This window comes from Lithobates pipiens, unplaced genomic scaffold (assembly GCF_037356315.1).
Source record: "Lithobates pipiens isolate NorthernLeopardFrog02 unplaced genomic scaffold, aLitPip1_a1.2 Scaffold_8, whole genome shotgun sequence".
NCBI classification, from domain to species: Eukaryota; Metazoa; Chordata; class Amphibia; order Anura; family Ranidae; genus Lithobates; species Lithobates pipiens.
Genome location: NW_027507903.1, coordinates 689,584,433 through 689,598,488, shown reverse-complemented (window position 1 = coordinate 689,598,488; position 14,056 = coordinate 689,584,433). Strand labels below are relative to the sequence as shown.

General features: G+C 46.9%; 1 protein-coding gene across 1 annotated transcript in view; it reads left to right on the top strand.

Moving 5' to 3' along the window:
* The window catches only part of LOC143963510 (NACHT, LRR and PYD domains-containing protein 3-like), a 140,785-nt gene that overhangs the window by 105,652 nt on the left and 21,077 nt on the right, over positions 1-14,056 (top strand). The window contains exon 7 of the mRNA XM_077473154.1: positions 13,616-13,786. Within this exon, the coding sequence (XP_077329280.1) occupies positions 13,616-13,786 (171 nt within the window). The remainder of the gene's footprint in view (positions 1-13,615; positions 13,787-14,056) is intronic.

The following is a 14,056-nucleotide window of genomic DNA, read 5'->3' as shown; positions in this document are numbered from 1 at the left end:
ATGGTACAGAAGATGTCAGAGGTTGCGGGCATGGTATGGGAAATGTCAGAGGCTGTGGGCATGGTACAGGAGATGTTGGAGGCTGTGGGCATGGTGCAGAAGATGTCAGTATGGCAGAGGCTGTGGGCATGATACAGGAGATGTCAGAGGCAGTGGCATGGTACAGAAGATGTCAAGATAGCAGAGGCTTTGGGCATAGTACAGGAGATGTCAGAGGCTGTGGGCATGTAATAAAAGATGTCAAGAAGTTAGAGGCTGTGGTCATGGTACAGGAGATGTGAGAGGCTGTGGGCATAAGTACATGGAACAGGAGATGTCAGAGGCTGTGGGCATGGTACAGGAGATGTCAAGATGGCAGAGGCTGTGGGTATTGTACAGGAGATGTCTGAGGCTTCAAGCATGGTACAGGAGATGTCAAGGCTGTGGGCATGGTACAGAAGATGTCAAGATGGCAGAGGCTTTGGGCATGGTACAGGAGAGGTAGGGGCTGTGGGCATGGTACAGGAGATGTCAGAGGCTGTGGGCATGGTACAGAACATGTCAAGATGCAGAGGCTGCGGGCATGCTACAGGAGATGTCAAGATGGCAGAGGCTGTGGGCATTGTATAGGAGATGATAGAGGCTGCGGGCATGGTACAGGAGATGTCAGAGGCTGTGTGTATGGTACAGGAGATGTCAAGGCTGCGGGCATGGTACAGAATATGTCAAGATGGCAGAGGCTGCGGGCATGGTACAGAAGATGTCAAGATGTCAGGGGCTGTCGGCATGGTACAGGAGATGTCAGAGGCTGTGGGCATGGTGCAGAAGATGTCAAGATGTCAGAGGCTGTGGGCATGGTAAAGGAGATGTCAGAGGCTGTGGGCATGGTAAAGGAGATGTCAGAGGCCTTTGGGCATGGTACATGAGATGTCAGAGGCTGTGGGCATGGTAAAGGAGATGTCAGAGGCTGTGGGCATGGTATAGAATATGTCAAGATGTCGAAGGCTGTGGTCATAGTACAGGAGATGTCAGAGGCTGTGGGTGTTGTACAGGAGATGACAAGGCTGTGGGCATGGTACAGAAGATGTCAAGATGACAGAGGCTGTGGGCATGGTACAGAAGTTGTCAGAGGCTGTGGGCATGGTAAAGCAGATGTCAGAGGCTGTGGGCATGGTACAGACTATGTCAAGATGGCAGAGGCTGTGGGCATGGTACAGGAAATGTCAGTGGCTGTGGGCATGGTACAGAAGATGTCAGAGGCTGCGGGCATGGTACAGGAAATGTCAGAGGCTGTGGGTATGGTAAAGCAGATGTCAAAGGCTGTGGACATGGTACAGACTATGTCAAGATGGCAGAGGCTGTGGTCATGGTACAGGAGATGTCAAGAAGGCAGAGGCTGTGGGCATGGTACAGAAGATGTCAGAGGCTGTGGGCATGGTACAGGAAATGTCGGAGGCTGTGGGCATGGTGCAGAAGATGTCAAGATGTCAGAGGCTGCAGGCATAGTAATGGAGATGTCAGAAGCTGTGGGCATGGTACAGGAGATGTAAGAGGCTGCGGGCATGGTACAGGAGATGTCAGAGGCTGTGGGCATGGTACAGGAGATGTCAGAGGCTGTGGGCATGGTACACGAGATGTCAGGATGTCATCGGCTTTGGGCATGGTACAGGAGATATAGAAAAAAGAGAACATTAGTCCGCTAAGAGCAGGATAACAATGGGTTAATAATGGCAACAATAAATAGATCTAAATTAATTGATTCCAGTTTAAATAGCTTAACCAATTTTATTAAAGTATCAAAAATAGAAAAAACCTGTGCAGTTCATAAAAATAATGGTTCTCAATCTAATATAATTAATTGTGTACCCACAGACAATAAGACAAACAGGATACACATAAAACAACACAAAACACTACTGAGGTCCGGACAAATTGCTTTAGTCCATTGCAACCCACGTATTAGATTACCTACTGAATATTACAGGGTCAAAATTCCCTATTTCTTCCAATAACTAAACGGTTAATCAATGAACTAAATCAACATTGAGTGGGGGAAGGGAGAGAGGGGATGAGGTAGATAGCTGAAAAATGATGTGTTCAATTAAGACAAATCCTATCTGTAGTTAGTGCTAATATTATTGCTATGGTAGTCACATGTCTCCATCCCTTGGTGCTGGAAAGGTTAAACAATGTACAATAGTGTAACGATAGAAAAAGCCAATGCACAGTAGGAAATCCCATCCAATCCATGGCATTTAATTGTAACAGCCTTCTATTTAATCACTTCACCACACTTCCAATGCACATTCCAAAGCTGCCGGCTAACATGTCAAGGCTGGGGACATGGTACAGAAGATGTCAAAATGGCAAAGGCTGTGGACATGGTACAGAAGTTGTCAGAGGCTGTGGGCATGGTGCAGGAGATGTCAAGATGGCAGAGGCTGCGGGCATGGTACTGGAGATGTCAGAGGCTGTGGGCATGGTGCAGGAGATGTCAGAGGCTGTGGGCATGGTACAGAATATGTCAAGATGGCAGAGGCTGTGGTCATGGTACAGGAGATGTCAGAGGCTTTGGGCATGGTACAGGAGATGTCAAGGCTGTGGGCATGGTATAGAAGATGTCAAGATGGCAGAGGCTTGCGGGCATGGTACAGGAAATGTCAGAGGCTGTGGGCATGGTACAGAATATGTCAAGATGTCAGAGGCTATCGTCATGGTACAGAAGATGTCAGAGGTTGCGGGCATGGTACGGGAAATGTCAGAGGCTGTGGGCATGGTACAGGAGATGTTGGAGGCTGTGGGCATGGTGCAGAAGATGTCAGTATGGCAGAGGCTGTGGGCATGATACAGGAGATGTCAGAGGCAGTGGCATGGTACAGAAGATGTCAAGATAGCAGAGGCTTTGGGCATAGTACAGGAGATGTCAGAGGCTGTGGGCATGGTACAGAAAATGTCAAGATGGGAGAGGCTTTGGGCATAGTACTGGAGATGTCAGAGGCTGTGGGCATGGTACAGGAGATGTAGGGGCTGTTGGCATGGTGCAAAAGATGTCAAGATGGCAGACCCTGCGGGCATGGTACTGGAGATTAGGGATGAGCTTCGTGTTCGAGTCGAACATACGTTCGACTCGAACATTGGCTGTTCGTCCGTTCGGCGAAGTCCGAACATTTTGGTCCGTTCGCACCAAATTCGTGTGGCGCTCACGGCCCACAATGCACTGCCATGGCGCAGTGCATTGCTGGCTCATGATTGGCCAAGCATGCACTGTGACCCCGCATGCTTGGCCAATCGCAGCACCAGCAGCGAGGAGAGCCATGATTGGCCACAGGCAGGATGCTTGTGGCCAATCATAGCTCAGGCTGTGTAGTGCACGCCCCACACTATATAAGGCCGCCAGCGTGGCGGCCTTGTGTAGTGTGTTGGCGTCTGAAGCAGTGGGTGTTCTGTGTACCTTCAACACAGTACACACCAATCGTTTTTGGCCGATTTTCGATCTTGCTGTTGTGTAGTGGTTATTGTCTGCGTGCCCTGACCGCAGTATACACCGCTATATTCACCTCACCTATATAGCTAGTGATCTATCTTTTATAATAGAGCTTGCAGTCAGTAGTGTTAGGAGCTAGTGCATGCTGTCTGCGTGCTCTGTACCCAGTACATACCGCTATATCCACCTACATAGCTCTTCTCTATTTGAGCCCACTTGCCATCTGCAGGAGTTATTGGAAGTTGTGTGTGCCTCCAGCACAGCACAGCACAGTATACACCTGTATATACCCCTTTATCTCTGGTGTTCTATAATAAAGGCATCTGCAGGAGGTAGTGGGTGTTCTGTGTAGCTTCAGCACAGTACACACCGATCGTTTTCGGACAATTTTCGATCTTGCTGTTGTGTAGTGGTTGTTGTCTGCGTGCCCTGACCGCAGTATACACCGCTATATTCACCTCACCTATATAGCTAGTGATCTATCTTTTATAATAGAGCTTGCAGTCAGTAGTGTTAGGAGCTAGTGCGTGCTGTCTGCGTGCTCTGTACCCAGTACATACCGCTATATCCACCTACATAGCTCTTCTCTATTTGAGACCACTTGCCATCTGCAGGAGTTATTGGAAGTTGTGTGTGCCTCCAGCACAGCACATTATACATCTGTATATACCCCTTTATCTCTGGTGTTCTATAATAAAGGCATCTGCAGGAGTTAGTGGGTGTTGTGTGCCTCTAGCACAATATACACTACCCAACTGCTTTTTTTACCCAACTCCCTTCAGGCCATTACCATGTCTGGAAGGCCAGCAAGGAGAGGCAGACAGGCGCGAGCCGATAAAAGAGGGCAAGAAGGCTCTGTGTCTAGAGACAGCAGTGCTGGTCGTGGACGCGGTGCATTGTCATCAGCACGTGGCCATGGAACACGCTTGTCCTTCTTTTCGGCAGCTGGACATGTTGAACCGCAACATGCCAAAGACTTGGTAGAGTGGATGACCAAGCCCTCTTCATCCTCCTCACCCTCTCTCACCCAGTCTCAGGGTACTAGCAAAGCAGCTGCCAATGCATCGTCTTCCCTCCTCTCAATGTCATCATCAGTGACTCCTTCCCTAGACCCACCACGTCCTCCTGAGGAGTCTCCTGAACTCTTTGAGCACAGTGTTGGGTACATGCTCCAGGAGGATGCCCAGTGTTTTGTGGGCTCTGATGATGACACTCAGCTAGAGGAAGGCAGTAGCGTGAGCGCAGAGAGAGGGGATGCTCAAGAAGGACAGCAATCTGGCAGTCATGTTCCACAAGCTGCAGCATACTGCCAGGTTTGCTACAGCGATGAAGAGGGAGGGGATGATGAGGGCACTGACTCCACGTGTGTGCCTGGAAGGAGAGAGGAGGAAGAGGAGGAGGCACATGTCCAACGAGGCAGGATGCCCTCCGGGGGCCAGCTTAGGGGCAGCACACCGACTGAATCACACCGCAGTGCTCCGCTGTGCAGAGCGCTGCCTCTGCGCGTTATTCTAAAAGTTCTTTGGTGTGGGCCTTTTTTGAGACGAGTGCATCAGATCGCACCACTGCTATTTGCAACATATGTCTCAAGCGTATCTCACGTGGCCAAAAACATCAGCAGCTTGGGCACCACATGCTTGACCAGACATATGTTGACCTGCCATGCAGCTCGTTGGCAAGCGTACCTCAAAGACCCACACCAAAGAACAAAGCGGACCTCTCCTTGCTCCTCATCAGCTGGCATCTCCAACCCCACTAGACCTTCAGTCCTCTCTGAAACCTGCTCTGAGAGGAATGAAGGTGTAGAATTAGGTGTGTCACAGCCAAGTGCTTCCGGGAACTCTGCTAGCGGTACACCCACGTCCGATTATAGCAGGCAAATGTCCCTGCCCCAGCTGCTGGACCGGCGAAAGAAGTTCACTCCCAGCCATCCACATGCCCAGCGGTTGAATGCTAGCTTGGCTAAATTGCTAGCACTTCAACTGCTGCCTTTTCAGTTGGTAAACTCGGCCCCCTTCCGTGAGTTTGTACAATGTGCGGTTGCTCAGTGGCAGGTCCCCAAACGCCACTTTTTCTCACGGAAGGCGATTCCGGCTCTCTATCGGCATGTGGAATGTCCTTGCCTCGCTGGACAGGGCGGTCAGCGGTAAGGTGCATATTACCGCTGACTCATGGTCCAGCAGGCATGGACAGGGACGTTGCCTATCTTTCACGGCCCATTGGGTCACTCTTCTGGCAGCTGGGAAGGATGCAGGACAAGGTGCAGTAGTGTTGGAGGTTGTTCCGCCACCACGCCTCCAAAATGCTACTATTGGTTGTGACACACCTCTCTCCTCCACCCCCTCCTCTTCTTCTTCCTCCATGGCCTCTTCCAGTGCTCTGTCCTCAGAACCATCTGTGCTTCGTAGGCGTTCCAGGGGCTACGCAAGTACGCAGGCAAAACGATGCCATGCCGTGCTTGCGCTGGTTTGTTTGGGGGACAGGAGCCACACTGGGGCGGATGTTTTGTCAGCTCTGCAGGGGCAGGCCGAGAGGTGGTTGACGCCACGCCAGCTTAAGCCAGGAATGGTGGTTTGCGACAATGGCACCAACCTCCTCTCCGCCCTCCGACAGGGACAACTGACCCATGTGCCCTGTGTAGCTCACGTCTTTAACCTGGTGGTGCAGCGGTTCTTGGGCAGGTACCCCGGCTTACAGAATGTCCTGAAGCAGGCCAGGAAAGTCTGTGTGCATTTCCGCCGATCATTTAATGCCTGTGCTCGGATGGCTGAGCTCCAAAAGGAGTTGAACCTGCCCAAGAACCGCCTTATATGTGACATGCCCACCAGATGGAACTCAACATTGGCCATGCTGCAGCGGCTGCACACGCAGCAGAGGGCCATCAATGAGTACCTGTGCGACTACAGCACCAGGACAGGGTCAGGGGAGCTCGGTTTTTTCTCACCACGCCAGTGGGGCATGATCAGGGATGCATGCACTGTCCTGTCACCGTTTGAGGAGGCCACAAGGATGGTGAGCAGTGACAGTGCATGCATCAGTGACACTGTACCTCTTGTCCACCTCTTGGAGCATACGCTGCGTGGAATAATGGACAGGGCACTTGAGGCAGAACAGAGGCAGGAAGAGGAGGACTTCCTTGCCTCTCAAGGCCCCCTTTATCCAGACAGTGTTCCTGCTGTGCCACCCATCACACAGGAAGAGGATGAGGAGGAGGAAGAGGAGGAGGAGGATGATTGTGTCAGCATGGAGGTGGAGGCTGGCACTCAGCATCAGCAGCAGCAGCAGCAGCAGTCTTGTAGGGATGATTTACAGTCCCAAGAAACACGTGGACTTGTACGTGGCTGGGAGTAGGTAGCTGCGGATCATGTTGTCCTTAGTGACCCAGAGGACTCCGGACCGAATGCCTCAGCTAACCTACGCTGCATGGCCTCCCTGATCCTGCAAAGCCTGCGGAAGGATCCTCGTATTCTTCGGATCAAGGAGAGGGACGATTACTGGCTGGCCACTCTCCTTGATCCACGGTACAAGGGTAAGGTTGCCGATCTTGTCTTGCCATCGCAGAGGGAGCAGAGGATGAGACATCTCCGGAGGCCTTGCAGAAAGGTCTGTGCAATGCGTTCCCAGAGACTGGGAGGTTACAAACTCCTGGTCCTGGACAACGTGTTGCTGAGGCATCGGTCAGAAGGAGCGGTGGAGAAAGTGGCCGTCTGACTGATGCTTTCAGACAATTTTTTAGTCCGCAGCCCCAAGGTATGATCGGTTCCAGCACCCATCGCCAGTGTCTGATTTACATGGTGCAGGAATACCTAGGGGCAAGGTCAGACTTGGACACCTTTCCCACCGAAAATCCTCTGGCTTACTGGGTCTTGAGGATGGATCACTGGCCAGAGCTTGCACAGTATGCAATTGAGCTACTGGCCTGTCCTGCATCCAGCGTTCTTTCGGAACGCACCTTCAGTGCTGCTGGTGGCTTTGTTACCGATCACAGGGTGTGCCTGTCCACCGAATCAGTTGATCGACTGACCTTCATCAAGATGAATCAGTCTTGGATCACCCACAGCTACCAAGCGCCTGAAGCTGATGTAACAGAATAATTTTTTTTGAAATATCACATCCCTTCAAGACTGCCTATGCTGATGCTGAGTGACTGTCCTGTTATGTTGATTGTCTATCCTCTTCCTCCTCCGCTGATATGTTGGAAGAACATTTCTGGTTGATGCCATCAGCCCAATTTTTCTACCCCTGTTTAACAGGGGCGTTTAAGTACAATTTTTGATGCAATGCTTTGCAGCAGGGCTAATTCCTGCAATCAAACAAGAGTATATGAGAGAGGTTGCAGTGTGGTGGCACCAGCACCAGTGCCTAAGGCCCAATTTTTCTGCCCCTGTTTAACAGGGGCGTTTAATTACAATTTTTGATGCAATGCTTTGCAGCAGGGCTAATTCCTGCAATAAAACTAGAGTATATGGGAGAGGTTGCAGTGTGGTGGCACCAGCAGGAGTGCCTAAGGCCAAATTTTTCTGCCCCTGTTTAACAGGGACATGTAATTACAATTCTTGATATAATATTTCACAGGAGGGCCCCTTCCTGTGCCCACCCAGAGTAACGGTGAGGACTTATAGTGTTGTGGCACCAGCACCACAACCACCAAAGGTCAATTTTTCTACCACTGTTCAACAATGGCATGTAATTACAATTCTTGATATAATTGTTCACAGCAGGGCGCTCCAGCGCCCACCAAGAGTCACTTTGAGGACTTACTATGTTGTGGCAAAACCAACACCTTGTTCCGCCATTTCTGCAGAGCATATAGGGCAGGCCCCTACTTTCAACATCCAATTTACAAACATCTCCTACTTGCAAACGGAAGGAGACAACAGCAAGTGAGATGAAAAAAGATGGACGACAAAACAAATTATACAGGGGTGATAACCCTTCCCTATGTTTTCCAAAAAGATTAAAAATAGTTTTTTTGACTGGAGCTACACTTTAAAAATGTACCAGTTGAAAATTACAAACAGATTCAACTTAACACAACAAACCTACACAGTCCCTGTCTTGTTTGCACCGCCTGTATACTGCTGTTCTGAGTATATAGGGCCTGGGGGCCACACGCATTTCCTTTTTTTAATATGGCTACAGGGTTCCCCTTAATATGCGTACAAGACCCAAATAGACTGGTAATGGGCAGGGAGGGCTACCCATGCCATTTTTCTCAATGATTTTCAACCATATTGCAGGAACCAGATATAACATTAAAACCGCAAGCAGTTTTAAATGGTGTTATTTCCGTTTAATGTCATTTTGTGCAGGGACTGTTCTAAACACGGGAAACACGTGGCACTTCACAGGCATACTACAGACACCCCCCAGGCACCATATTTAAAGGAATATTTCACTTTTTTTTCACTTTAATCGCCATTAAAATCAGTGCTCCCGCCCAACGGCCATTTTTAAAAACATTTTAGGCATTGACCCATGTCCCCTGGGGCAGGAGCCAGGTCCCCAAACCCTTTTTAGGACAGTATCTTGCATATTAGCCATTAAAATTAGCACTTTTCATTTTGAACGTTCGAGTCCCATAGACTTCAATGGGGTTCTAAAGTTCGTTCGAATTTGGGGTCCGTTCGAAAGTTCTGGTCCGAACCGGGGGGTGTTCGGCTCATCCCTACTGGAGATGTCAGAGGCTGTGGTCGTGGTACAGGAGATGTCAAAGGCTGTGGGCATGGTACATGAGATGTCAAGGCTGTGGGGATGGTACAGGAGATGTCAAGATGCCAGAGGCTACGGGCAGGGTACAGGAAATGTCAGAGGCTTTGGGCATGGTACAGAAGATGTCATAGGCTGCGGGCATGGTACAGGAGATGTAGGGGCTGTGGGCATGGTACAGAAGATGTCAATATGGCAGAGGCTGTGGGCATGGTACAGAAGATGTCAATATGGCAGAGACTGTGGGCATGGTACAGAAGATGTCAATATGGCAGAGACTGTGGTCATGGTACATAAGATGTCATAGGCTGCGGGCATGGTACAGGAGATGTAGAGGCTGCGGGCATGGTACAGGAGATGTCAGAAGCTGTGGGCAGGGTACAGGAGATATAGAAAAAAGAGAACTTTAGCCCGCTAAGAGCAGGCTAACAAGGGGTTACTAATGGCAACAATAAATAGATCTAAATGAATAACAACCAATTTTATTAAAGTATCAAAAAAAAAAAAACTGTGCAGTTTATAAAAGTAATGGTTCTCAATCTAATATAATTAATTGTGTACCCACAGACAATAAGACAAACAGGACATACATAAAACACAAAACACTACTCCAGGTCTGGACAAATTGCTTTAGTCCATTGCAACCCACGTATTAGATTACCTACTGAATATTACAGGGTCAAAATTCCCTATTTCTTTCAATAACTAAACGGTTAATCAATGAACTAAATCAATATTGAGTGGGGGAAGGGAGAGAGGGGATGAGGTAGATAGCTGAAAAATTACATGTTCAATTCAGACAAATCCTATCTGTAGTTAATGCTAATAATATTGCTATGATAGTCACGTCTCCATCCCTTGGTGCTGGAAAGGTTAAACAATGTGCAATAGTGTAACGATAGAAAAAGCCAATGCACAGTAGGAAATCCCATCCAATCCGTGGCATTTAATTGTAACAGCCTTCTATTTAATCACTTCACCACACTTCCAATGCACATTCCAAAGCGGCCGGCAGACTTATAATGTTTCAACCACTGGCAACAAGTAATCTCCTTTGTTTATTTAGGCAGACAAAGTAGCAAGGCAGAATGACTCTGATGTGAATAAACAGATAAGATTTTCAGCTGTTATTTCAAAAGGAAACTCAAGTCAGATGCTGGTCAGCGAGTGCTAAGATGTATATCAGCACCACAGTCACCACACCATTGCAGTATCCATCTGTAAATCACCTGGCTGCCTTTCAGCTGGTATCCCGTATGTTGGAATGTAAAGTAGATCTCCTCCAGTCATATATCTGCCAAAGATAGTAGGACAAACCCCCAAAAATTCTTCAAATATATTAATAGTAAAAAGGTCAAGTCTGAGCATGTAGCCCCTTTACAAACTAATCTGGAGTGGGTGACTGGGGACAAAGAGAAGGCTAACTTATTAAATACTTTCTTCAGCTCTGTGTATACAAAGGAGCATGGGGGAGCTCATGTCCATAATGGGTGTGGTAGTGACACAGCCCCAAATCCACAATGGCTCAAAAGTGATATGGTACAGAAATATTTGGACAGAATAAAGGTGGATAAAGCTCCTGGACCTGATGGCATCCACCCACGGATCCTAAAAGAATTGAGCTCTGTAATTTCAAAGCCATTGTATCTAATTTTTAGGGACTCATTAATGACAGGAATAGTACCACTGGATTGGCGCAGGGCCAAAGTCTTTACCAAGTAATTATAGACCTGTTAGCTTAACTTCTATAGTTGGGAAGATACTGGAGAGATTAATAAAAGACCACATAGACGATTTTTTGCAGGAAAAAAAATATTTTAAGCAACAGACAGCATGGATTCATGAAAGGCAGAAGTTGTCAGACAAACCTAATTTCTTTTTATGAAGAGGTAAGTAAAACCTTGGACAGAGGGGTGGCGGTGGACGGGGTATAGTTGGACAGAGGGGTGGCGGTGGACGTGGTATACTCAGACAGAAGGGGGGCGGTGGACGTGGTATACTTGGATTTTGCAAAAGCGTTTGATACAGTTCCACACACACGGCTCATGTGTAAGGTAAAGTCTACAGGTTTGGAAATATCAGTTTGTAAATGGATAGAAAACTGGCTAAAAGACAGAATTCAGAGAGAGTAGTGGGTAATGATTCTTACTCTGAATGGTCTAAGGTTATCAGTGGTGTACCCCGAGGGTCAGTGTTGGGACCCTTACTTTTTAATAGCTTTATAAATGATATTGGGTCTGGGATCAAAAGTAACATTTTCGTCTTTGCAGATGACACCGCGCTATGCAGTGGAATAACGTCCTTACAGGATGTCTCCAATTTACAAGCCAACTTCAATGCTCTGCCTAATTGGGGGACTATGTGGCAGATGAGGTTTAATGTTTAGAAATGTAAAGTTCTGCACTTGTGGGCTAAGAATATGCATCATATGTGCTAGGGGGAGTACAACTGGGGGAATCCATAGTGGAGAAGGATCTGGGGGTTTTGGTAAATCATAAGCTCAATAATAGCATGCAATGCCAAGCTGCGTTTTCCAAAGCGAGCAAAGTACTTTCCTGAATTAAGAGAGGTATGGACTCCAGAGAGGGAGATATAATTTTGCCCCTGTACAAATCATTAGTAAGACCTCATCTGGAATATGCAGTTCAGTTTTGGGCACCAGTTCTCAAAAAGGATATCAGGGAACTGGAGAAAGTGCAGAGAAGGACAACCAAACTGATAAGAGGCATGGAGGAGCTCAGCTATGAGGAAAGATTACAGGAACTGAATTTATTCCCTCTTGATAAGAGGAGATTAAGGGGGATATGATCAACATGTACAAATATATAATCGGTCCATATAGTGAACTTGGTGTTGAGTTATTCACTTTACAGTCAACAAAGAGGACAAGGGGGCACTCTTGACGTCTAGAGGAAAAGAGATTTCATCTCCAAATACGGAAAGGTTTCTTCACAGTGTGAAAATGTGGAATAGACTCCCTGCAGAGGTGGTTATGGCCAGCTCAGTGGATTGCTTTAAGAAAGGCCTGGATTATTTCCTAAGTGTACATAATATAACTGGGTACTGACATTTACAGGTAAAGTTGATCCGGGGAAAATCCGATTGCCTCCCGGGGGATCAGGAAGGAATTTTTTCCCCTGCTTTAGCAAATTGGATCATGCCCTGCTGGGGTTTTTTGTCTTCCTCTGGATCAACTGTGGGTATAGAATTGGGTATATGGGATTGTATGATATTATTATTATTATTTTATTTTTTTGTTGAACTGGATGGACATGTGTCTTTTTTCAACCTGACTAACTATGTCACTATATATGCCGATAGTATCACACTGACACTGCATCAGTTGTTATCTCATTCAGTGTCAGTGTGATACTATCGGCATATTTTGGCAGATATATGACTGGAGGAGATCTACTTTACTTTCCAACATTGACTAAAATTGAGTTTATTGGATTTTTCTTATAACAAAAAGTTGGAATATATATTTTTTAAATATTTTTTGTCTTTTTTCATTTATATTGCAAAAAATAAAATTCCCAGAGCTGATAAAACACCACCAAAATAAAGCTCTATTTGTAGTAAAAAAGGACACAAATGTTGTTTGTGTACAGCATTGCATGACCGCACAATTACCAGATAAAGCAGCGCAGTGCCAAATTGTAAAAAGTGCTCTGGTCATTAAGGGGGTAAAACCTTCCGGGGCTGAAGTGGTTAAGGTAAAAAACCTTCATCCTTTCCATCCTCTGTAATAATTCCTGTAACATCCTAGTATATGATCTATATATATGGAGATGATATCTGATTGGTGGAGACACTAAAGAATGGGGGATGGAAGAATAAAGTGCTTTAATGTGAAGTGTCCCCCATGTGAATGTAGAATCCCATTGTAAATGTGGAATATCCACCAATATAGTACTTGTATCTCTAATATATCCCAGAAGTCTCAGCACTAAAGGCTGGAAATGTATATCCACCCATCCCCCTACATTCTCTATAAGGGATCCTAGTCCTGCCACAATCCGGTGACCTTCAATGGGAACTTCTGATTGGTGGACTTTATGAAGGTGATGGAATATTGGGGTCATGGGGGAACCACCGTCAGAAATTCTGCTGTTTTATTTCATAAACCCCCCAGATCCTTTCCTTTTATCTATCAATTTCAGAAGCCCCTTTGAGACACTGTGTGAGGTCCTGCTTAATAACCGGGTACATAAGGGGGTGACTGAGCTGTCACAGCGTCCCCTCTTTATATCGTGTAGACATAAGTACTACAACAGCTTCACCTTTATCAGCTTCCCTAATAACAAGATCTTTCCTCTGTATAACATTCTGTATATCCTGATATTCCGCTCTACTGATGTTATGTTACTTTTCACTAAATGGGAATAATTCCTCATATTCATCTTATAATATAATATCATGTGTCTGGATTTGTCTCTGCAGGTTGGAGGGATGTGGTGTGACTTCCTCCGGCTGTGATGATCTCCGATCCATTCTTATCAATAATCGATCCCTCACCACACTGGATTTATCATATAATAATCTGGAAAACTCTGGAATAAAACTTCTATGTGAGACGCTCAGAGATCCTGGCTGTACTCTGCAGAGTCTGAGGTGAGAATTATCCTATGAATGATATAATATTCTGCAGGATTCTGGTATAAATCTTCTATGTGAGGGATCCAGACATATCACCTAGATGAAAGTTATACAAAGACAGACTTCTGATTGGCCGGTTACACTGGGAGTTCCCATCATAGTCCTTCAGGTCACTCGCTGTTATTGGCTTTCATCCCCTCCCCCTCCACTGACTATCAGAGATCAGACTTGGGGTCACACTGGAGGTCACAGCAGATCACAGAAGGGGGTCCGGTGCGTCTCCAT